Source organism: Bidens hawaiensis, unplaced genomic scaffold (assembly GCF_021521415.1).
Source record: "Bidens hawaiensis isolate Kalapana, Puna unplaced genomic scaffold, B.hawaiensis_p1.1 tig00007577_1, whole genome shotgun sequence".
Classification (NCBI taxonomy): domain Eukaryota; kingdom Viridiplantae; phylum Streptophyta; class Magnoliopsida; order Asterales; family Asteraceae; genus Bidens; species Bidens hawaiensis.
The window spans coordinates 126,920-152,232 of NW_027491528.1; the positions used below are offsets into that span (position 1 = coordinate 126,920).

The 25,313-nt window shown below is 37.2% G+C and overlaps 1 protein-coding gene and 2 pseudogenes across 2 annotated transcripts; all 3 read right to left on the reverse strand.

The window, feature by feature from the left end:
• Window positions 1-7,702: 7,702 nt before the first annotated feature.
• Window positions 7,703-9,002, reverse strand: LOC143635547 (uncharacterized). Its single transcript, XM_077103360.1, has one exon. It carries the CDS (start codon window positions 8,603-8,605, stop codon window positions 7,703-7,705), a length of 903 nt encoding a protein of 300 aa, XP_076959475.1. The 5' UTR covers window positions 8,606-9,002.
• Window positions 9,003-10,341: 1,339 nt separating this feature from the next.
• LOC143635548 (uncharacterized) lies at window positions 10,342-12,010 on the reverse strand (annotated as a pseudogene).
• A 1,547-nt stretch (window positions 12,011-13,557) lies between these two features.
• LOC143635564 (polygalacturonase At1g48100-like) lies at window positions 13,558-15,829 on the reverse strand (annotated as a pseudogene). The gene is made up of 7 exons (XR_013154082.1): window positions 15,490-15,829; window positions 15,053-15,220; window positions 14,920-14,964; window positions 14,637-14,844; window positions 14,484-14,552; window positions 13,707-14,394; window positions 13,558-13,627 (listed from the first exon to the last, which is right to left on the reverse strand). The product of XR_013154082.1 is annotated as a polygalacturonase At1g48100-like (transcript).
• Between the last annotated feature and the right edge of the window lie 9,484 nt (window positions 15,830-25,313).

A 25,313-nucleotide genomic window follows, 5' to 3' on the forward strand; every position in this document is an offset into this window, starting at 1 on the left:
GCCACCTCACGGTTGAAATGGCTCCCTTATCACCATGGAACTCTTTCGGTCCATAGTATTTGAAATCTTTAAACGAAAAACCGCTCATCTTGAGTTTCTTGAACTCATGTCTAACTCCGCCGTCGGCGTTAGACTCATGCACACTCTCTTCAATTCGAGAGGGATTAGGACGGGATTTAACGGGTTTAGAGGGATTAACAGATTGAGAATTTCGAGATTGCCTAGAATGGGATCTATTTATAGATTCTTCTCTCACGGCATCCTTTATCATCATTTTAATTTTGTTCATGTATTTCTCGGGAATTTCTTCCTCTTTTTCGTTCTCGGGGCCTTTCCCCTTGTCTCTCATTTCTTTTTCTTTACGAGCATTTTCATTATTATTGCTTTGCTCTGACATCTTTTTATCTTTTCAGTTTAGTCTGAAATTTTAACAACATTTCTTTTATCAAACATACTTTTATTTATTATATATTGATATATATATATATATATATATATATATATATATATATCACAAGGATATATATATATATATATATCATAATACACTTACATATATATCGTCTTAACGATATATATATCATCCTATCATTACATTAGAACGTTTCAAACGTTCTTTTATTCATACATCACACATATAGTACTATTTACACATATTTCTTCCCATCACACACCACCATCTTCAGTCTTTTAAGAATTTCTTCACAACCTTCGTGAGTTTGTTGCATTTACGATGGAGTGATTTTCCAACTTTCTTCTTTTCCTTCTCTTTCTCATCTACCTTCTTTCTCCAGTCATCAGTTTCATGCAATGCACGATCCAGATGTTCTTCGTATGACTGTGGGATTATGTTAGGATATCCGTACTGCGGAGGTGGGTCGCGATAACCCAAAGTTACCATCTCGTAATGGTTTCTCGGCTCCGGATATGGAACATAGTCCATGTCTGATGAAAGATATAGGTAGGTCTTGGCAGCTTGGTTCTGTTCGCGGATCTCGTCGGCTTGTTCTTGAATCGAAGGAATTTCTCCTTGAAACGGTGGGAAGCTTGACGAAGTTTGGATCCTTAGTTTCTCCAAGTATTGGACATATGGGTCCACAGAACCATAGCTTGCACTATTGGAAATGAGTGATCCATTCATCGGGCTTGATATTTCGTTGGGGTTTTCTGGATGCTCTTCTTCCATCTCTTCCTCAGACTCTTCCACTGGGTCCTCCTCACTATCTTCTTCTTCCTCGGGATTGGAATTCTCCTCTTCCATTGGTTCTTCTTCCTCCATGGGTTCCTCTTCCTCATCAGGTTCGTCTTCCTCCATGGGTTGTGGAGTTTCAATGTTCATGGAGGGCATCTTGAAACTTTCGAATGGCATCATAATCCTCATCTTGGGCTTTCGGGATGCCCTTCATTATTGTTGGGTTTTGAACTGACTTCATTCATGGTGGAGCTTCCGGTAAACCATCGACATGGGTCAGAATGACATTGCATCCAGTCGGAGGATGGGCTCCGTGGTTCTTCCTTGATAGGTAAGTTTGACAGAAAGGCATATGACGGATGTGGATTTGGCGGTACATAACCAGTTGGGAAATGTTGTGGTACCCCCGTGGGTTGATAAGCTGAGATTTCCTGTGGGTCGTATGTTGGTACTTCTGACGGTTGATACATTGGTAAAGTCGGTGGATGATAGCTTGAATGCCTCGGTGCCTCAACACTTGGCTTCGGTGGACTATCGGGGATGTTGATCGGGTAGTGCCTACTTCCGGGGTAATATAAGGGTTTGGACAAGTCGTGTTCCACGTCTTGGTTGAATTATGCTTCATAATATCCAGCGCTCATGTTATCCTCTGGGTAAGGTTCAGCTATACTGGCTTCCTTGGCCTTGCTAGTAAAACTCTCCATAAGAGCTTTGAATGACATCTATCATTTGGGTGGTTTAGAATGTAGAGAGGGATAGAAAGGTTACCAACCTATCCTATCCTTAAAACAAATAATCAAATAGTTTCCTAAACTAGGATAGAAGCTTGGCTATTGTTTTATGATACCCAATTCGCTAAGATCGATGGCTCTGATACCAAGCCTGTCACACCCCCTTCCAGGGCCTAGGAGTGCGACCCACAACTTGGTATCATGTTTGTAAATAAATCAGAGTTGCGTTATATTGCGGAAGGCTTATAAAACATTAAGGATCGAAAGTGTAACATTTATATATATTCAAAAGACGGGATTATAAATACCCGTTTAAGTTAACAAAAGATTATTTTTTTATATTTACAAAACCACCACATTAAAAACATTAAGTTTACAAAAAGAATCCGAGCCATCGGATATTAGTACTTCGTCATCTCCAAGCACTAACTTTGTTCACCTGCAAAATGTAAGAAAATACGTCAGCAACGAATGCAGGTGAACAAGCTGACGCAAAAATAACTCTTTTACTTTATTACCCCTCGAGACCACGCCTGCCTCGGCCCAACGTGGCTTAGGAATAACAAATTCAAATAACACATTATAAATATGAGCCTCTACGCTAGGTCACCTCAGCAAACACCGCAGCGTTCGACTTAGTTAAGTACCCGTAAATATACACATAGGGTCGTGCTCCCTGCAGGAGAGCGTCCTACGACCAAGAGTGGTGCGATCATGCCCATACATCGCATAGTACCACCTATGTAAGGATCCAGACATACGTATACCACAGCCTGAGGGCTAGGTTCATACCCTTTATTTATAACGGTTTTAGGAAAACATAGTTCCTTGTAAACAATTTCAAATAACATGTTTGACTCATTTTAAAATAGGTAAAAGTTTGGGGGCGTATTCACCTTGTCTCTTTAGGGTCGGCTTCACTCACTGACCAATGGTCTTTCCCTTTCTTTATCTCGCACCTATAGTACGAGTATAAATATTTGTTAGTCGGATACACGATCCGACTTAAGACCTTTAGTCTTATATCTCAATCCACGATTGAACCTTTAGTTCAATTCTTATTTACTTGAAAACCTTTAGTTTAAAAGTAAATTATAAACTTTTAGTTTATATTAAGAAACCCGACATTTCTTTTTCTCTAAGAAACGTAATCATTTTCTTTTATTATTTAAGAATACTCATTATTCATTAAATAATATTTTCATAACAAAGAATATTTACATATATACTTACTCATTTATATATGTTATCACAACATTCATAATCATACTTTCATTCGTTTCTTTGTTATGTTTTATTTTCTTTTTCTTTTATCGAGGTATCGAGTATATCCTCGACTTAAGGCTTAAACCTTGAATATAATGTTCAAATTATATTGTATTCATTATTACGCCTAACCTTAATAGCGTAATGAAATTCTAGAGAATTGAGCAGCACTCCGACGCCGCTTTACTTTTCTCGTTCAATCTTGATATGCCAACTTCATCACACGTCGGCACGTCTTTCGGGACTCTTTGCCATAACAATGCCTTCTTGATGATTGAGGGTGGAAGGTGGCACAAACTTCGAGGAAACAGTTGAACACAAACAAAAGATCGTGGCACGCTTATCGAGGTAAATCGTTTATATGACTGTCGGGTTTTAGAGAGAGGCTAGAGAGAGATGAAAGCTATGTTTTGGGATGTTGAAAATGAGCAGCCCTTGGCTGCTATTTATAGACGAAATTTTGGTCCCTATCGCGATACGCGATAGGTTCCTCAGTAGACCTATCACGTATCGCGATATAGGCCTGCTGACTCACAGCGTAGACCTGCCACGTGTCGACACGTGGCAGGCAGCGCTACACGGGGCAACACGTGGCAGCGGTGTTGCCACGTGGTGACACGTGGCGAAAACCAGTGCCACGTGTCACGTTGTGTCAGGTACCCCATCGCGATACGCGATGGGGATCTCTTCTGACTCATCGCGTAGCGCGATGGGTCAGGAAATCAGAATTTTCAATTTAAACCCTCAAGTTTGGAATCTGGAAATTTTAGTCCCTAGACTTTGGATAGTTGATACTTTGAACTCGAAATTTTCATGTTGTTACAGAGACAACTATTTTCCGACACTGTCATGATGATTTCAAAACCTATAAAACTCATGACAGATGGTCTAAATGTTTTCATATATATTTTTAAAGTATTTTAAATACATTACAGTGATTAAGTGTCTATAGACTTACAGGATGGTTACTACTGGTATTGTGGGGTTTTGTATACAAGGCTTGCCTACTAGGCTATTACACGTTACTTATTGGACAAGTGTTAGCCAATAAGTAATATGACCACAGTCATAGATACGGTCGAGTGACAAGTACCTTTCGGTAATTTGTAAGCAGGCAGGTGTAAAAACATCTTAATGCTGTAACTGTAAAATGTGTCATTTACAAATGAATGTACTCACTAGTATTTATTGCTGATCAAATATTTTAAACATGTTTCAGGTGAGTTGTTAGAGACAAAGGAATGATGCCTGCGGGCTTACAGCTTAAATAAGTGGCTTGTCACCAGAATAAAGAAACGTGTTTTGTAAATTATGGTTTAACCCTATAAAACTTATGTTTGTATCAAAAGGGATTAAATTCCCGATTTATCATAATAATAATCATGGTGTTTTATAACTCTGATCATTTTTCCCAACTACGATTCTGATGAAACATTCTGCTGCAAAATAATTTAATAAACACTGATACCACCAATCAATGTTCACAGCTCCCCTCCCGGGGTATAGGGGTCGGGGGCTGTGACAAACACACAAAAAAACAAAAAAAAACCGACCTGAAACCCGTTTTGACCTTTCCGACCCAGACCCGTTCTGACCCGAATCTGTTGATCCTAACCCGTTCCGACCCGAAACAAAACAACCCATTTTGGTCAAAACGTGCTGAAACAAGCTGTTAAGTGCTAAAACGAACTGACAAATCGCTTAAAACGAGCTTTTAGGTGCTGAAACGAACTGAAAAATCGTTTAAAACAAGCTGTTAGGTGCTGAAACGAGCTGAAAATTCACTTAAACGAGCTGTTAAGTGCTGAAACAAACTGAAAAATCGCTTAAACGACCTATTAGGTGCTGAAACGAACTGAAAAATCGCTTAAACGAGCTGTTAGGTGCTTAAACGACCTATTAGGTGCTGAAACGAACTGAAAAGTTAATCCCTTTACAATACACCATGATGTCTGGAATATCAATTCTTCCATCATCTTTTTATTATCAATTCTAGTGATTAACTTTTAATTCATAAATTCGATCCATTAACACAAACTGTCTTGATTGAGGTCAGACTCAAGTTTTGTACGAACTAAGACTAAACACCTTTGAGAAAAAGAGAGAATAAAATTAACTCATCAAAGTTCAGCAATTGGTTTTTTAGATGGGGTTAAACTTTAGCATTTGTTTTTTGGATTTTGGAGATTGTTGCATCTAATCTATTGTTTATGATTATTTTTTGGCGATATTATTTCTCTGTATGTAATTTATTTTTTGGATGAACTAAGGAATAAAATGTAGCTTACATACTAACGGTGGTATATAATTTTAACTTAGCCAGTAGATTGCTTTAACCTATAGTTAACAATTATTTAAATAATATTAGAACCATTAAAGAGGTGTCATTATGTTATAATTCAATACTTTATGGTAGCCCATTATGATGTTTATAAATATACAATGTAAATATAATTTAACCAAAATTTCTTACTTGAACAAGAATGATACACCTACGATACGTCAGAAAGATTCTAAAGCTTGAAGATTATTTATATAAGACAAGATGAATATCTTACAAGAATGCATAATGAAAGAAGATGCTAGAATTTGGCGTGCCTCCAACTAAAGCCTAACTACTTTTTTATAAGGAAAATACATTATAATAGTACAAAAACAAACCGGGAAATACAAACAACATTATGTAATGGCTATAAAGAAACTCTATAAGAGTAGTCTAGCCATAATTATTCCACATGTTGACATCCAATGCTTGACTTATGAAGCTTTTTAGAGATTCCCTCTGTATGAATAGGGAACGGGCTTTATTACTTTTGTTTGTTTCCCTTTTTTTATCCGGTTTGTTTTGGGAATATTCCCATGTTGATTTATTAATTCATCTTGTAGTTTTTCTAATTATTGTCCAAGTTTGCATCGAGGCATGTATTATCTTCTGTATCTTGGGTTTTTCATGCTAAACACAAACATTCATTATAATCTTATTGGCTATTAGATGAAATAGACATGTTTTTAAGGAGCTTGTTGTAGAGAAATGTCTCTTTAATTCCTTCTTCTTCACTTCTTTCATATAAGACTTGATAATATCGGACTTCGAGACTTCTTGTTTGCTATCTATAAGCCTTTTTTAAATATGTTCAAATGGACTATTGAGCTCTTTTTGTTGTTTCCTTGATATTTGAGTTTTATAATACTCTATTCTTGAAGTAATCATATCCACTGTGTCTTGGCCTTCAATTTGCTTGGTTGAAGCGTTTATTCAGATCATTTTTGTTCAAAACATTGTATAAGAAATTCTTTTAAGACATAGGAAATTGTCTTTTAGGATATATCCTGTAGTTTGTTTCTATTTCCAGATCCATGAATAGAAAAATCTATAAAAAAAATACATGGCTACTCTTTTTAAATCGATTAATCATGTATAAAAAGATATATTTGGCGGTTTAATAACAGACAACAAAATACTTATTATCGATTTCTTTTGAATTACCCAATTAACAGCCAAAACACTATAATCTGAAAGTGATTTACACGATTCAAATAGATAAGCTGGGACATTTACTACTGTTGATAGCTAGCTTGTCTTTGATGGAAAGATCAGATGCTCAAACCAAATAGCCAATGGTGTAGCTTAGTTGGGGCCAGGGGTGGCCCCGACTCCCTCCGTTTTTTTACTCGGTGGTGTAAATTTATTCTTTTTCGGTCAAAAGTTTTATACATAATGTAAATTTACACGTTTCAGACCGAAATTTTGAGCCCGGCCCCCTCTGTTTTTCGCTCGGCATGGAAAATTTATCCGTTTTCGGTCGAAAATTTTTATGCATAGTGTAAATTTACTCGTTTCCGACCGAAATTTTGAGTCCGGCCCCTCCATTTTTATGCTCAGTAGAGTATATTTATCCTTTTTTAGCCGAAAATTTTTATACATAGTGTAAACTTACCCGTTTCCAACCAAAATTTTAAGCCCGGCCCCTCCATTTTTATGCTCGGTAGTGTATATTTATCCTTTTTCGGTCAAAAAAATTTAAACGTTGTGTAAATTTACTGTTTCCGACTGAAATTGTGAGCTCGCCCCCTTCAAGTTTACGAATTTTTTATACATATTGAGTTCGGCCCCCTCTACGTATATGTCCAAGTTTCGCCACTGCAAATAGCTATGTTGAATTCTTTGCAATAGGATGTTGACACCAATACAATTGCAAAGGAATTTATTTCTTAACCAACAATGTTTCATGTTACTAGCTAGCTATGTTTCCATTGCTTGTTGATTTCACCAAGACACAGAAATTATTATTAAAACATAAACAAAAACCATGGTTAATGACCGACGCGGAAATCCCTCCGCGGCCCTGCCTGATATTGGACCTGCACCTGCGATTCAAACGTCCACAAGTTAATTAATTATGTCGTGATCTATAGCAAGAGAATTGCATATTTGAATGTATATGTTAGGACAATTCAAACGTCCACATTATATATACACGTGAGTTGGAATTAGTTAAGAGTGAAAGGTTTGTTAATCATATATAATGGTTAATATATTACCACATTGTCTTGTTGAGTTAATGGTGGATGAGCAAATGCACAGCATTCCTTCCGTTTCAACATCAAACCCACAGGTTCCACCGGATCTCCGACACCGATCACATCCGGTATCTGGCAAACCATACGACAGCTTTATCCCGTAGGACCAGTCCAACGGCTCCTCCTCACTCAACTTGCCTGCTACGTCATAGAAGCTGGTATAATGAGTGCAGTCCAGCATATTCATGCTCATGAACCTGAGCGTGCTGTACGACGTAAAGCAGCAGGCCGGAGGAGTGTCGTTGGACAGCATGTTGAAGATCTTGAAGGAAGTGCATGAGGTGTATAGGTGGTCACACGAGTTTTGGACAGAGAAGTTGAAGCAGAGAGACTTGTAGTGGTTGAGTACTGGGGAGTCGATGGAGCAGTTGACGAGGGCGAAGACGGTGTCGGGCGAGGGTGGGATGAGGGCGGACTGGAGGTCCGACATGAGGAAGTCGTGGTGGGGTTGAAGGATGGTGCATGTGGACATGGAGGGGTCGTAGATGGTGAGTGTTTTGGAGGCGTAGTTGATGGACTCCACCTTGTAGCTGCCCGATGGGGTCTCGAAGAAGAGAGCATCGGTTGAAGGGGTGGTCGTGGTCGTGGGCGTGGCAATGATGGGAGTGAGGACGGGTGTGGTGGTGTTAGTGTTAGTGGTAGTGGTAGGTGTAGGGGTGGCAAGAGGTACTCCAAAGGTGGTGGAGCAATTGAGCATGTTGCGGTATTGTGGGGCACCGCAGCCATCGTCGATGCCGAAGGGATGGTCTATTCGGATACTCGCGCATGAATCCCGACAAACGGGAAGAGAGTGAGAGAGATGGAATGAGAGAACAATGAAGAGGATGAGAGACATATCTGGTTAATTAGTGTGTGTGACAATTTGCTTTGAAAAGATGATGAAAGAAGCTGTTTGTTTGCTTTAAGTGTGCCTCCATAAATTACTCTTGAAACGCTGTTTTACCTTTTGACCATTTACAAGACAAGTATCCTATTTTTAAGCATACAAGAAGATTATTGGGAAATCAAGCACCCGTTCCCATATATGTTTAAACACAAAGTAATATAATTCAATAGGCTTTTTTTGTATACAAAACATATCATCAAGAACCCACCCTTCTGTGCACCTTTTGACTTTTGAATAACCATACTCAAGTGCAGATGAGCTGTACTCAATTCCAATACTCAGTTATTATATTTATTAATTTTTAATTATCACCCGAACCCGTTCTAACCCGGACCAAAACAAAACAAAACAAAACAACCATTGATTCCAGATACTGCAAAGTGCAAACTGTAGCATTTATATAAATGTTTTTAAAGGGTGGATTGTAAGAGCTATCTAATAGAGGGGCAATTTTATCTTAATCTTAATGCATGCATGAATAAATATAGCACCAGCCCCAAAGGTAAAGGTAAAGGTAAAGGTGCAATTTGTGTACTATCAGTTTATGACAGTAGTGGAGAAGCAATAGCGGTCAGCTTTGACTTTTATTTTTACTAGGGAGACTATCTAGATAATTCTCCTCCACATATTTAATCACCAACACTTGTTTAGAGACTAGCCCATATCACTTGTTTATGAATCAAAATACCAACCAAAATTCAAATTTCCATTGGCCAAAGAAGCAATACAAGTAGGTCTGTAAACGAATCGAATGAACATGTACAAGGGCATGCTCATGTTCGTTCGTTTAACTTTAAACGAACACGAACAAGAACACTTAGTTGAACACATATTTTGTGTTCATGTTCGTTTATTTAGAAAAATGAACATGTCCGTGTTCGTTTGTTTAAAATCTAAACGAACGGTTCACGAACATAATGAACATAACTGAATAAAGATAAACTAACATATATGAACAAATGTAAGTGAACACAAACAAACATGTATGAGCATATATGAACACAAATGAACAAATATAATATCATTAAGTAGATAACTCTTCTAGATAATGTTTAATTATTTGCAATTAATATGTAAATGAACATAAATAAACAGACATAAATGAACATAAAAGAACGTTCATGAACATAAATGAGTGAGCGAAACATGAGTTCATATCCGTTCGTTTAATTAATCGAACACAATTTTTTTGTTCGTGTTCGTTCGTTTATTAAATAAACGAACACAAACAAACTTCACGTCGAACAGTTCACCGAACGTTCGGTTCGCTTACAGGCCTAAATACAAGGGTTCATATAAAGTAATTATACACCCAGTAATAATAAATATTTTAAGATAAGCTTACCAATTTCCAGATTGCAGGGCTGCGAAGATAAGTTAACAGCTTGCTGCATCTGCCACGCTATCTTTCCTGATCACAAAACTTATATATCTTAAGTCTTCTTCGTATACCAGAAATCGCCATAAGAACCTAAAGAAGAAAAATCATACAACAAACGGCTAATTGCAGTCTTTAACTTGTTGAAATATGCTACCCTGCCGGTTGCTTCAAATTTTGTGCCTTTTTTGCCATTCTTCATTACAACTTTTACCTTGGTCATTGATGATCAAATATATACTTGTTTTGAATGCTTAAAGCAATCTGATGTAATGGGTCTGATCTCAAAAGAAACTTACATGGCCATCAAGAACAAATCAAATCAAACCAAACCAAACTAAACAGTATGCCGACACTTTTTGGTACTTCACAGAGGATGAGTTTAAGATGAAGCAAAACTTTTGCATGATCAAAAGAAATTAACTTGATGCCAACTTTTAAATAAAAACAACTTCTTTTATTTTCGTGTAAGAAAACTTAATAAATTACTCTTAACACCCTTTCATTTTTTTTAAAAAGACCGTATTTGTTGGACATATTATGTGAGAATAAAAAGTTGATCCAACTTGTATGAAAGTAATTCAATACATTATACTACGACAGCTTTAACAAGATTACAAACTCGACCAATACGTGAGGTTAACGACACTGACAACAGCATGGTGCTAGATCTCGTAACTGATAAATACATTAGAAACTTCCATTTCACATACTACAAAAAAGATTAGTTCAATTTTCATCAACCATTGTGATGCAAATTTCAAAACACAGAGTAGTCTCAAACTAATCAACATGTAAAACAAAAGCGTGCGGCTGTTACTTATCTAGTGTCTGGCCAGTCCAGGAACTTAGTGCCTTGAAGCGAAGGCGGGAGATACGACTGGGAGGAAGAAGGGTTGTCCGGAGGATAAATATAACCTTTCCCATATCCAACTTCTTTAATGAGTTTTGTCGGTGCGTTTCTCAGGTGAAGAGGCATCCCCTCATTTTGTCCAGCCGAATCTCTCACAGCCTTCCTGGCAGCCTCTAGCGCTTGGTATACAGCTACCGATTTAGGAGCAAGCGCCAGATACACAACACACTGCGCTAGGTTGATACCGCACTCAGGCATGCCTAGAAAATGGCAGGCCTGGTAGCAGGAAACCGCCTGGGTGAGGGCTGACGGGTCGGCCAGTCCAACGTCCTCACTGGAAAACTGTATAAGCCGGCGCGCAATGTAGAGAGGCTGTTCACCGCCTTCCAGCATCCTCGCCAGCCAATATATGGACGCGTTTGCATCACTTCCTCTCATGGACTTGTGGAGCGCATTGATGAGGTTGTAGTGCTGCTCCCCGTCTTTGTCGTAAGAAACATGCTTGCTTTGTAAAGCTTCTTTCGCATCATCCATGGTCACATCAACAGCAGAATCAGAATTAGCACCTAAACGGGTAAAAGCAGTAACAGCGGAAATCTCAATAGCATTCAAAGCAACCCTTGCGTCTCCATCGCAATGGTGCGATAAATGCTCAACGACTTGGTCAGTCACTCAGACAGGGACACCGACACTTAGGGCCAAGCCTTTATCAGCATCATCCACTGCATGCGTAAGGATGGTGGCAATATGCCGTGGTTCAAGGGGATTCAAAACGAGAACTCTACAGCGCGAGAGCAAGGGCGTGATCAAATGAAACGAAGGGTTCTCGGTAGTGGCACCAATGAAAACAATAGTACCGTCCTCGATCACGGGCAGGAAGGAGTCCAACTGAGACTTATTAAACCTATGAACCTCATCAACAAACAACACGGTACGAGTAACACTAATACAAGTATTCTTATTATTATTGTGTTTTCTAGCTAGGTCTACAATTTCGGTGATGGTCTTGTCCTACGATTTCGGTGATGGTTTGAGGACGCACTCGGTCGGGTAGGGGTTGTTCGTTTGAATAATGTTTCTTTCTTTTTTTGAGGCGGAAGTGAAGCGGAACAAGTTGTTGTTGATTTTAGGTTTTGATTGAGAACTGCTGCCGGCGGTGGCGGAGAGTGCCTGGGAAATAAGGTCGTCGGAAAACCCCATTTCAACCTTTTCCTTTTCATTCTCCATTTCCCTCCTTTGGATACAAAACTAAACTGAGCTTGGGATACATTTGTATTTACGTGTCCTGTGGATGTGATCAAATAAACCGGTTAATTAAACTGATTTAAAAATTGAATTAAAACCAAACTGATTATATAGAAATCATCATCATCATCATCATCATCATCATACTCAATATCCCACCAATAGCAAAGCTATGGTAGGGTCTGAGGAGGGTAAGATGTAGACAGCCTCACCTCTACCCCATAAGGATAGAGAGGCTGCTTCCGGTGAGACCCCCGGCTCGATAGTAGTTTTGCATCAAGCCTTGGACATAAGGCACATAACACTCAATCATCGGGACACCGGCTGATCGGTGCATGTACCCTTGTCTTTCGGCTATCAACGCCACTACATGATGCCTGATTAACCGTCCGTCACTTTTAACGTTATTTTCACGAGATTAGTAAAATAACGTCAAAATTAGTGCAATTTCACTTTTGCCCACCCGAGGGTTCACACATATATACATCATATGTGCGCACCGCAAGCAGGGCTTAAACTGATTATATAGAAACCTGTTTGTAATTTTCTCTATCAAAATTAGTTTCAAACCGGTCAGGACTCGAACCGAAACCGATCGTAACCTGGTCAAAAAATTATTTTTAACCAGAACTGAAACCGACCATAAACAGGTTTTGACTTTTGTTGACCAACCGAACCAGTTTCAACCAAAACAGGTTTTGAGTTTTAAACTGGTTTGTGCACCTCTACTTATGGGTGGGTGAAAATAAGCCAAAGAAACAATTTTGAAAATAAAGCTCATTTATCTAAGGTGTTCTCAAAATAAATAAATAATGATTGAAAATATAAATTCATAAATAAGAAATAAACGAGTCAAACTTGAAACTATTTAAGCTTAGCCCCGGATCAGGTCATTTACATCCCTATCTCTACTTCAAATTAACAATTCCTCTTTTAAATCATCTCTCTCCTTTTATAAGGTTTTTATGAAAAAAAAAAAAAAAAAAAATCAACCACTCGCCTTTTAACGATAAGGAAAACATACACTTTATAATTCACATGAAAAAATCATTAAAATGTTAGATAGAAAATGAAAGGTAGACTAGTATATTTTTGTTTAAATGAATTCCTTTCTTTTGACTTTTGGCATTAGTCATGTTTGTAACGGCTGATACAGAACCAAACAGATTAAAAACAAGTTGTTAGTTCAAATCTAGTCTCCCCATTGTTACTGTATTTCAAATATGCAACACAAAACAGTTATCCATTATCAGGATTTGGGTCAATGGTGATGAGGTAAGGTTGAAATTATCTACACTTTATCCATTATGTGATGTGTTGCTAGATAAATAATCACTTATTTTACTTATTTTCTAGATGAAAGACCTTCATTAAGAAAAAGAAGTTACATTAACCACATGAAACTAACTATATAACATCCAAACTCATCAAGAAAGAAATGGTCAACACAATCTTTGCTTAATAATCATAACCGGTACATCATACAAATACTAACCTCATCACCCAATAAGGTTACCAAACTAAACCCTACAAGGATGAGTCCTAGAGTAGTGTAACATCATACAAATACTAACCTCATCACCCAATAAGGTTACCAAACTAAACCCTACAAGGATGAGTCCTAGAGTAGTGTAATAACATAGTATATAATATGGCTTAACATATTGATCATATAGGCCAGGGGTTCCTTCTATACAGTATTTAAATACCCATATAATAAATTCTTCTTCTTCTTCTTTTTTTTTTTGGAAAATTCAAGTGCACTCCCCATACGCGAATTTGTCGGATAGCGACTCGGGCAAACCATCTAGCAAACAATCAATTGGAGGTATGGTGAGAGTCTCCTGCACCCCATAAGCATTCCAACAAAATGGATCATCCACCAACTCCCCTTCAAAGGGCAGCAGCTCAACCTCAGACATGGTTATGTTGGTACACGCAACCGTGTCGCTGCAGGCAAAATGTATTGGAGGGCTGCGCACGTCGTACGTCCCCTTGATGTTTCTGTAACTTATGTCTCAAACATACACTGCCGAAGTCTGGTTTACACAGTTCTTGTTTGCGCAATAATACTGGTCTATGATGGCACAGTTCCTCACATTCTCCATCTGGATGTTCTCGAAAGCTATCCCTGTTACCGACCCGGCCCCACCCTGCCACGTCTTTATCCTCACCCTGTTGTCAGAGTTATGAATCATTACGTTTCGTAAGCTTATGTTTGAAACACACGCCTCGGAGTTGTGCACCCCTAGGCTCCCAATACTGCACCACACATGTATTTAAGTATTTATTTAATTACTTCACTCCATTCACTACACTAGGTAGCATAATAAAAAAAAGGACACACTCACCTGATCCCATGACTAGGCCCACAATATCAACATCCGCGCAACCCGGGCCAATGGAAATGCTGTCATCCCCTGGTAACATAACATTCATTAGTAAGTAAATAAATACCAACAAATATATGAATGAATTAATTAAGTAAATAAGTAGTTATATACCATTGCCTATCATGGAATTGTAGATGCCCACAGACTTTGTGTTCTCGATATGGATGCCGTCCGTGTTGGGGCTGAGTTTAGGCGAAGAAATGGAGAGTTTATCGATGAGTACTCCTTGGCAGCCGTCGAACTTCACGTGGAACATTGGACTGTTTTGGATTCTTAGTCCACTCAATGCCAGATTTGAGCTCATAAAGAACCGAATTAACTGAACAACAGATGATCATTAATTACCCAACCAAAGCAAAGGACACAATATTATTGAAATAGGTCTACTACTTACTGTAGGGCTGTCACATGGTCCAGGCAATGTTGACCCATTGGGACCCTGATGAAACCATCACATTTATTTATTAGTAACCAGAAATAAAATTAAGTAGATGAAGATGAGAATCATCATTTTTATATTTACTTACCTTGTGAGGCTTGCAGGGTAGGTCCCACCAGTCTTTGCCATGGCCTTCAATGGTACCAGTTCCAGTTAATGTCATGTTATTAAGTTTATAAAACACTAGCCATTGCTTGTTGCTGTCTTTCTTCGGCCAGCAATCCGGTCCTGCCGGCGGACTTAGGGTCCCGTCTACCTTCAAATTTCACACAAATCCAAATAAAAAAAATGTACATAAGAAAAATGCTAGTAGAACCCCAAAGACCTAAATCTCCGTTTTTTAGTAGGATTGGGTTTGCTATTCAAAAGAGGTTGCGGCGCAGCTTACAATTTGTTGCCAGTTTACCCGCCGCTTTATTGTAATGTAATTGTTTGTGGTTAATGAAAGTTATTACCAAAAAGAAAAAAAAACTATATATACTCTCTAGTTAATTAATTAATTAGAAGGAATAAAACAAGTCTTACTTGAAACACAAGACCTGGTTTACAAGAGGCCCTGAAAAAATGGTAGAAGTGATCATGAAGGAGCAACCAGAGGGTACTAAAATAGTAGCACCTTCCACAGCACAAGCTGCCTTCCAGGCAGCCACAAAGGCAGCAGTGTCATCTGTATCACCATCTCCAATGGCACCATAATCCGTGACATCAAAAACACAGTCACTCTCATCAACAACAGGAGCCGAACCCGGGTCCGAAGGGACCGCAGGCGGCCTTTCTTTTGCTTTTTGTGGAAATGAAACCTTCCTTCTACAATGCAGCTGGTGGTATGCATAACCAGCAGCATGACCAAAATTAATAACTTCATTCTTGTAAGTTAACAAGATAGATGAGATGAGATGAGATGAGATGAGATGAGTTAAGTAAGTTAACGGCTGTGGAGGGAGGCTGTTATTTATATTCAAAGAGCATGTATAAAGAGGTTGACACGTGTCGACTCGTAGTTGGTTTGGCTTCCTATGGAATATGTGGCTCTCTACACTTTTCACTTTTAGTTTTTTATCATTATGTAATGTAATTTATTTATTTTAGTGTATCCACATGCCATGGTTAATATTACAACTGACTACTGACTTTGTTACAGGCATTAATTTGACTGGTGGTAATCAACAACTTGATGGAAGGAATATTGTTATTTATTAAGTTGTGGAGATTGTTCGTATCTTTAAAGTTATATCAACCTAAATAAATAAATCTCTTTTTTATTTAACTAATTTTACTTTCAGCTAGTTAGTATGAACAATCTTTAAACCAGAAAATTAAAAAAAAACAAATAAATAAGCATGGTTTGTATAGACCCCAGTTTCCAACTTTACTAGGACTCAAATACCACTTTAAACTTCAAACAAAACATAAGTAATTAAATTAAACTCTTTGAACTGCTCGATAACCACCCCTTGAGATCATCCATATATAACTCCTGAATATATTTACTTAATAGAAATAGAAATATATATATATATATATATATATATATATATATATATATATATACTAGCTAGCTAGGTTGTGTGAAAAGGATCGATTTAATTGTGTTGTGTGGGGTGAGGGAATTATTCTCATATTTAATGCTCTCTTTTCTTTTTTTTTTTTTTGGTAGTCCGTGAAGAAAAAGAGTGATTGCTTTCTCGAACAATGTATTTGGTTTTTAGTTATATCAAGAAAATGCATGGTAGATGAAAATGCATGGTAGTTGAAAATGCTACAAGTATATATATATGCAACAACATACTTTTTAAAAAATCTTTCATTTCATTCTTGTGATGGCTATTGATTTTATGCAGTTTGATAGTTAAGTCATAAAACGTGTGCTTAACACCTTCTCACTTTGATTTCATTTATTGTTGCTAACTTTTATGCAGCTAGCTTGTTTATTCTTTTAAGGCCAAGTTTTATAATCCCTGCTACGTACCTCATCGCAAAATTGGTGGTTAAACAAACCATTACGTACACCACTCCAAACAAGGAAATAACTCAATAAGGGGATGGGACGCAAACCTTTACGCGACTACTGTTGGTGTGCCTTTATGTCTACATAGCGGTTATAAGTGATTGAATGCCCTTCATAACTCATAATAGTTTTTTTAATGGCAAACTAACCTACCCTTAAATAATACTATAGCCCGCCTGCACCCACACATTTCAAGATTTGAACCTTTATCAGAATAGAGGGGAGACGCCTTACCACTACACCATATCTCTCGAACTTAACATTATTATTTAGGAATTCCATGTTGATTTTAAAGGAGATCAAAAAGATAGCAAAATGAATATATATACATGCTTGCAAAGTAGAATAATCATGTTGTAAAAGGTAGGTATTTGTGTTTAAACTAATGAAGCGAGGGAATATTGAAGGTTAGCTTTCGGTGTTGTGTATGTATATATGTTCACACTCAAATGATCTTCTATCTTGTGATCTTACATGTTTGTATTGTAGCTATTACCCACCACTAGGTTGTAATTAATAAAAGATGATTTAGTAGTAGTTAGATTAGATATATGTATGTATATAGATAGTTAGTAGTAAGACACAATGGAGGGCATGTGGGAGTTTGATATAAAGGAAAACACATAATAAATATTTATGTGTTAAAAAGTGTTCCTCGCGACACTTTGTTGTTGTCTAGTTTATTACCTTGTGGCTGAGAAGCTGCCGGAGACATGAAGTAGGGCCCACTTCTATGTTTTGGAATAAATCCAATCACGGGTGCTTGTGCTTCCTTCAATCCATCTCCAAACCTATACCATCTACTATACTCGTACGCCTGTCACTTCCTTAAATTTTTAAATATATATACTACATTTATGAGTCAGTAACCCAGCCAATTACTAGCAATCGCAGGTTCATCCGAGTGGTCTCGAAGTTTTGTTATATATAAGTCTTTCTTCATGTGGGATTTTAGGTTCGATTCTAATAAGTGTATGTTATCAAATTGGGAAGAACACTTATGTTCTAAGGTCTAAGGGTAAGGAGAGATGTTGGTATAAATGTTATGACTATTTGGGAGAGACACCGTTGTCACATACCAAGCTAATGTCGTTCAAAAAAAAAAGTAAACCGGTGACCATGAATTAAGAGTGAGTCGAACAGACTATTATGTTATGATTACAATTGATGTGTCTTCGATAACCGACTTTAACTCAAACCCAACTGAACCTTGTTTGTTTATGTTTTTCAAATTTTATACCTTTATTTTCATCTTTTCTACCTCTATTTTCAACTTCAAACATTTGTATTTATACTGCAGCAATATAACATAGCTTGGAACACCATAATCGAATCCATTTTAACTAGAACAAAGAGAAAACAAAACGTAAATAATACATTGGACAATTTACCAAACTTAACCAAAACCGACCAATAACCGAGGGTTAACTGACCTTTGGTCTATTGACCATTCGGTTATGGTTATGATTATGGTTAAGTCGTCTTCCATAACCGAACCTAACCGACTTTTAACATCCCTAATGTTTATACGGAAGAACAAGGCCAGAGTTTGTATATGATACGTCACTTAAATTTATGTGTACGTGGTTGTAGTTTATATTATAAAATTAAATTCAAAACATATGAATGTATGTATGTATATAAATGATTGGTTTGGTTGTGTCATTTTGTCACGTACCTTATGCATGCGGCATATATTACATCAGTTGGGTTTGGTGTTTTAACTTTAAAACAAAGATATATTTAATCGGTTTCGTGGATCATGTGAGATTAACCTACATTATCTCACTTCATGCATATGCATATACATAGGTAAGTGTGCCTCTATCATCTTACAAATCACAATAACAACTTAACATATATACGTAATAAAAAAAATGCTTAATTGACCAATTTTTACCTCACAAGATAAAAATATAATTTAAGGAAAAAAATCCTATTATTCAACAAGTATATATATTGTATGTGTGTAAAACAATCATAGATGCTTGTAATATTATTTGATATGACACGTCTCTTTCGTCATAAATTAGTTTATTAGACAAGTAGCATGTAATAACAAGATTAAAGTTATTATACCGGCCTCTTAAAGATGCTTGTAATAGTACTAAATCTGTACGTGTTTATTTTATTTGATGACACCTTAATTAAGTTAAATTAAATTATTAGAATATGAATTTGTCAATGTCACGGGGGGGTTGCATGTCACGGATATGTGTTTCAGATGAAATATTGTTGTGTTTAATGTTTCCCACTATATATGGGCTAGCAAATTTTGGTTTTAATTCCTTTTTTTTTAATTCACATGGTAGGTATATATAGTTAAGTTAATTATAGCTCATGATTTCAGTTATGATTAGGCTCTTCTACCTTCTATTTCTGTCCTCATTCTCCCAGTATCATATGAACATATTCAATCAATAATTTAGATATATAGCTTGTTTCGGTTTTCGAATCGTCCCAAAACCATCCTTAATCAAAACCGCAGCCTAACTTTACATGATCGGCTCAACCTTTTTTGAACCTAAAACAAACTTTTATATGTATCATTTAACTTGGACATGGTTTTATATGTAAACGAAAATTAAGTATAACTTAACACTTGTATCCCCTCTTGTAAACGGCATTAAGAAATAAACAAATAATGTACATAAATCCTTAATTAGAATAAATTAGCTAGCTATTAAACTTTTTAGTATGTTTTTATTGTTTGTTGAATTTTTTATATTAAAACCAAGTAAATTTTCCTAGCTTTGTTATCATGTTTTTAACTTAGGTTTTATTGCTATAAAATCTCTTAATTACTGAATATATTTTTATTAACTTGAATCATAAAAATCGTTAAGAGGTTCAAAATTAGGTACATTCTATATTTTTAAAATTTTGATATTCTTATACTTTGTATATTATATTTAATATTCTTCATTTTCCAAACTGCTATTTCATCTATACAGAGCATCCACAACAACAAATTTTCATAAACCGCCACATCATATTCCAAACTTTACTTAAAAACTTTCATTATTTCCATATCAGATTTCAAAATTTTCTTAAAAACTCCATTAAAAATATTAAAATTGTATATATGTGTGTGTGTGTGCGAACTATTATTGTCGTATAACATATGTGTTGTATAACATGTGTGTGCGTGTGTCGTATTACATAAAGTATATATGTATATATACAAACATAACATAAAATGAATATCACACGTATATATTTTCTTAATATTTAAACATAAAAACATTCTTGCTTTATGCCTTTTATATTACACAAAGTAACAAAATAGTTGGTTGTTTCTTTAAGTGTTCTTTTGCTTTATAGTCTGTAACATTGTTATAGACTGCCATTCATAAAATATATCGCTATAGTCTAGGGGTTACTAGGGGTTATAATGTAACTTCCTTTCTCTTGGTCATTTATTATATAGTTATATGAATAAAAATAATTTGTTGGTTATTTCTTTAAATGTTCCTTTGCTTTATAGTCTGTAACATTGTTATGGACTGCCATTCAAAAAATATATCGCTATTATAATGTAACTTCCTTTTTCTTGGTCATTTCTTATATAGTTATATGAATATAAATATAGAGTTATAGAGTTTTTTTTTAACGCCAAGAGAACTACTTACTAGCATTTTGAATGGTAACATTTTATTTTAAACACGTTAATACACTATATTGTATTAAAATATAATTTTTTATTAACTAAAATATAGTATATAAAAATTAATATGTTATTAACTAAAAATTAGGCAATTGTAACAGAAAATTATAAACGATTTTTAATATATTTATTATTAACTACAATATACATTTTTGATAAACATATATTAAGTATGGTAACTTCCATTTTAAATTCAATAATGGACCATCACCTTGGTTTGACATTTCCAATTATCATTTGATTATTTAAATTTTAATTTATACGTAGATGCATACATTAAGTTGCTAGGCAACAAATAATTAAGTACTGAGGATATGTTATTCTTGGAGACAAGTTGGATCAATTATCCTTCTAAAGCGTTCCGGAGTTGTGTCAGGATCAAGGATCCTCGGTAATTGGTATTCATAATGATTGTTTCTTATGTGTAGGTTGATATTTAATAAATGTAACGGCTCCAAGACTTAGTACACCACCTATTTCGCTACTGGATCTGTTCAACACGAGGTCAAATGGCATGGATGAAGATAGTGGGAAGATGGCGAATTAGTAGGAGAAAGTAGTTAGTTGTTATTATTGTTATATACTGAGTTATGATCAAAATTAGGTCACTTCACACTCACTTGCTGCTCACATTCAGAAATACTCTCTCAAGAACTCTTTAAGCAATTCATACACACACTTAGCTATTTGTAACCTTTGATCATAAACTCCACCTCTTGTGATCCCGATTTCTTGATTAATATAGTGGTGATAGACGATTTGTCATCACCTGAGGTTTTTGTACCGGCAGTCCGAACAAGATCAAGGGCTTTTCCTCGTAACAAATCCGTGTGTTTGTGTTAGAAGCTATTTCATAATCGTTATTATCATCATAGCACTAGACCTCACCTTACAAATTTGGTTACTTGATCCTTAAACAATTTTTGACCAAAACAATTTGGTGCCCACCGTGGGGCAATTGGTGCTATAATCCATAAAATACCCAATCAATATTCAACTTTTTCAATAAATACCACCATCAATGGCCTCTCAACAACCTTCTGCTTCAACCACCATTCCTTCTTCGGTTTCTCTCTCATCAAGAACTTTACCACCGATGCCTCCTCCATTGACGGGAGCACCAAGGGCTACTGCTTCTGGAAACAAGACACAACTGCCAGTTTTCCAGAGCTCAAAGACCACTACTACCACTTCGGTGGTTAACTCTAACAATTATGTTTCTATTATGTTTTCACAGGTTAAAGCATACATGGAGCAGCAGAACAAGACTAACCAGAAAATTCTATGTGAGATAGAGGATCTCAAGAGGACTAAGAGGCCAGCAGAGGATTAGACTCCCTTGATGCCTAGGATGCTGGATTTTACCACTCCCAGATCCTTGGCTCAACCAATTCAAGGATCATTTATCCTCCAATCAGGATCTATGGGTCAGCAGATTCAGGGATCCTCGATTTTCCAACAAGGATCATCTATCCTTCAACCGGGGTCCATGAGTCAGCAGGCTCAAGGATCCTCATACCTTCAGCAAGGATCATCAATCCTTCAACCAGGATCCTCTGGGTTGTATCACCAAGGATCCTACAACTTCCAGCCTCAAGTATCCTTCTTTCAGAATTAAGGATCCTCAGGACTTCAACGTCAAAGATCCTCGGAGGTCCATGAATGAGACATTATCCCCATGCAGACTATTGCCTCCAGTGGACCAACTGTCGTGGCAAACGCTTCTTACCTCAGCTACTCTTCTAGGATACCGATGTTCAATCAACAAAGAGGTAACACTTATAATCACATATCCTTAGACAATAATCTTGGTTCCATGCAGGATGTAGGTATCAATCAGGCTATGGCTAAGGAACTGCAAAAGCTTAAGGATATGATATCCAGTGTGCCAGGAGTGGTGCGTCCAATTCCTAAGATACCAGAGGGGAGCCATAAGATGTCCATATTTTCTCCACCAATATGTGATGCGGAGATCCCAAAACGCTTTCAAACCCCCAACATGAAAGTGTATGATGGGACCACTGATCCGGAAGAGCACGTGACTCGGTATAGGGAGAGGATGGAGATCAATCCAATTCCTGAGAGACTCAAGGAAGCTTCTCTATGCAAGGGTTTCGGATCCACACTAACATCATCTGCACTTAAATGGCTGCTAAGTCTTCCTCCCTTTTCTGTTACTTCTTTTTCACATTTAGTTAACTTGTTCAACAGCCAATTTTCATGTAGTATGAAATTTGAAGAGTTAACTAGTGATTTATATAGAGTAGTACAACTTAGTGATGAATCCTTAAGGGATTTTGTTACAAAGTTTGGTAGGGAAGTCCTAGAGATCCCTAATCTTGATATGGCTACGGCTGTTGAGGCATTCAAGATGGGATTACATAAGGGCTCCCCATTTTATGACGATCTTGTGATGACTCCTTGCAGGACTTTAGATGAAGTCAGGAACAACGCACTCATATTTATACGGCTAGAGTATGACAAGAGGATCCAAGAACGGTTAGGGGCTCAAATGAAGCAAGAATCTCCTGACAAGAAACAAGGATCCTCATTCAGGAACAACAACTCGAAGCCTTACTCCAAGTTCAACAATCAGAATGTCCGAGCAATCGAAGAAGGAGATGATGACAATGAGGATTATCCAAGTATTTCCGAGTATTGCTTCTCTATTGATACTCATGGTTTAATTTGTGCCATGAAGGATCTTGGAGAGAAAGCAAGGTGGCCTTGGAGAAACGAGAACCCGACGTCCTTCAAAGACAAATCCAAATGGTGTGCATTCCATGAAGACTTCGGCCATGTGACTGATGATTGCATTGGGTTTAGAAGAGAAATTGGTTATCTTCTAAGAAAGGGCCACTTCAAGGAGCTCTTGGGAAGAAATAAGTCAAGTGGATCCTGAAGATGTCCCACAAAATTCAACTACGCCCCCACCAGACGCACAAGTAATCAACTTCATCTCCGGTGGTTCGGACATATGTGGAACCTCCTTCTCCTCGGCCAAGAGACGTGCTAAGGAGACTAATTTGGAGAACCGAGAGCGACCACTCATATCCACTACCTTGACGACTGACAAAAGAATATTCTTTGATGAAGAAGATAAAACAAGCATTCGGGATCCTCATCATGACGGTTTTATTGTAACTTTATTTATTGCTAACCATTATGTGCGCAAGATCCTGGTCGATGGTGGAAGCTCGGTCAACATCATCCAACACGATGTACTCCAAAAGATGAATATCTCTGACTCGGAAATCATCCCGAGAACATCTATGCTAGTTGGATTCAGTGGCGAAACCAAGAAAACGATGGGGGACATCAAACTCCCAATATACATTGAAGGGTTAAACTCTTACAAAAAAAATTTGTGTTATTGATAATTTGTCTTGTTGCAATGTTATTCTTGGCAGGCCATGGTTACATGGAATGAAGGTTGTAGCCTCTACTTATCATCATTGCATTAAACTACCAACTCCATGGGGAGTAGTAAGAATAGATGGTGACCAAGTGGAAGCTAAGAATTACTATTCTTCATCCATGAAGCCAACAGCTAAACAAACGATAGCATAGCAACTACAGCAACATCCTAGGAACGTGCTGGAAGCTCTAGAACAGGACTCAAAAGAAGTATCATTGGACCTCAGGATCCAGACGTAAAAGTTTTCCTAGGATCCAGTAACCATGATGAGATTGAAGAGGATATAATATCCTTCTTCAAGCGACGAAAATCCACATTTGCCTTCAAGCACTCAGACATGACAGTTTCAAAAGAGGTAATTACTCATAAGTTAGGCCCTCCTAATTCCATTAAACTCGTCCATCAGAAGCGAAGGAAATTCTCTCCTGAGAGGAACGCGATCATACAAGAAGAAGTTGAAAAAATTCTTAAGGCCGGTATGATCAGAGAGGTTAAGTATCCTTGATGGTTAGCTAATGTGGTTGTTGTTTCAAAAAAGAATGGAAAGTGGAGGGTGTGTGTCAATTTCACCGATTTAAACAAGGCATGCCCCAATGATCCTTTCCCATTACCACATATAGACTCCATAGTGAATGCAACAGCAGGACATGGGATGCTTACTTTTATGGATGCTTCCTCTGGATTTCAACAAATTCAGATGGAACCATCTGATCAAGAAGACACAGCATTCATGACTCATACTGGAATATATTGCTATGTTGCCATGCCTTTTGGACTAAGAAATGCAAGTGCAACTTATCAACGCCTAGTCAACATGATGTTTAAAGACCAGCTAGGGAAGACCATGGAAGTCTATATAGACGACATGGAAGTCAAATCCAAGAAGGCTGAGGACCATCTCAGATATTTGGAAGAAGCCTTCAATATCCTTGGTCAGTATAACATGAAACTCAATCCATCTAAATGTCATTTTGGTGTTAAGGCGGGAAAGTTCCTTGGTTATATGGTCACTAAGAGGGGTATAGAGGCTAGCCCAGAGCAAATACAAGCTATCATCAACCTCAAGTCACCCGTGAATGCAAAATCCGTGCAAAGGTTGACCAGAAGAATTGCATCCTTGAATAGGTTCATCGCTCGATCTTCGGAGAAGTGTAAGGATTTCTATGATGTCCTAGAAAGAATAAGAAGTTCTAGTGGATGGAGAAACATGAGGCTGCACTCCAAGCCTTGAAGGATTACTTATCCTCAGCACAAGC

Excerpts from the sequence above, each read along its gene's own strand:
- LOC143635547 (XM_077103360.1), bottom strand. The coding sequence starts at position 8,605 with ATGTCTCTCATCCTCTTCATTGTTCTCTCATTCCATCTCTCTCACTCT.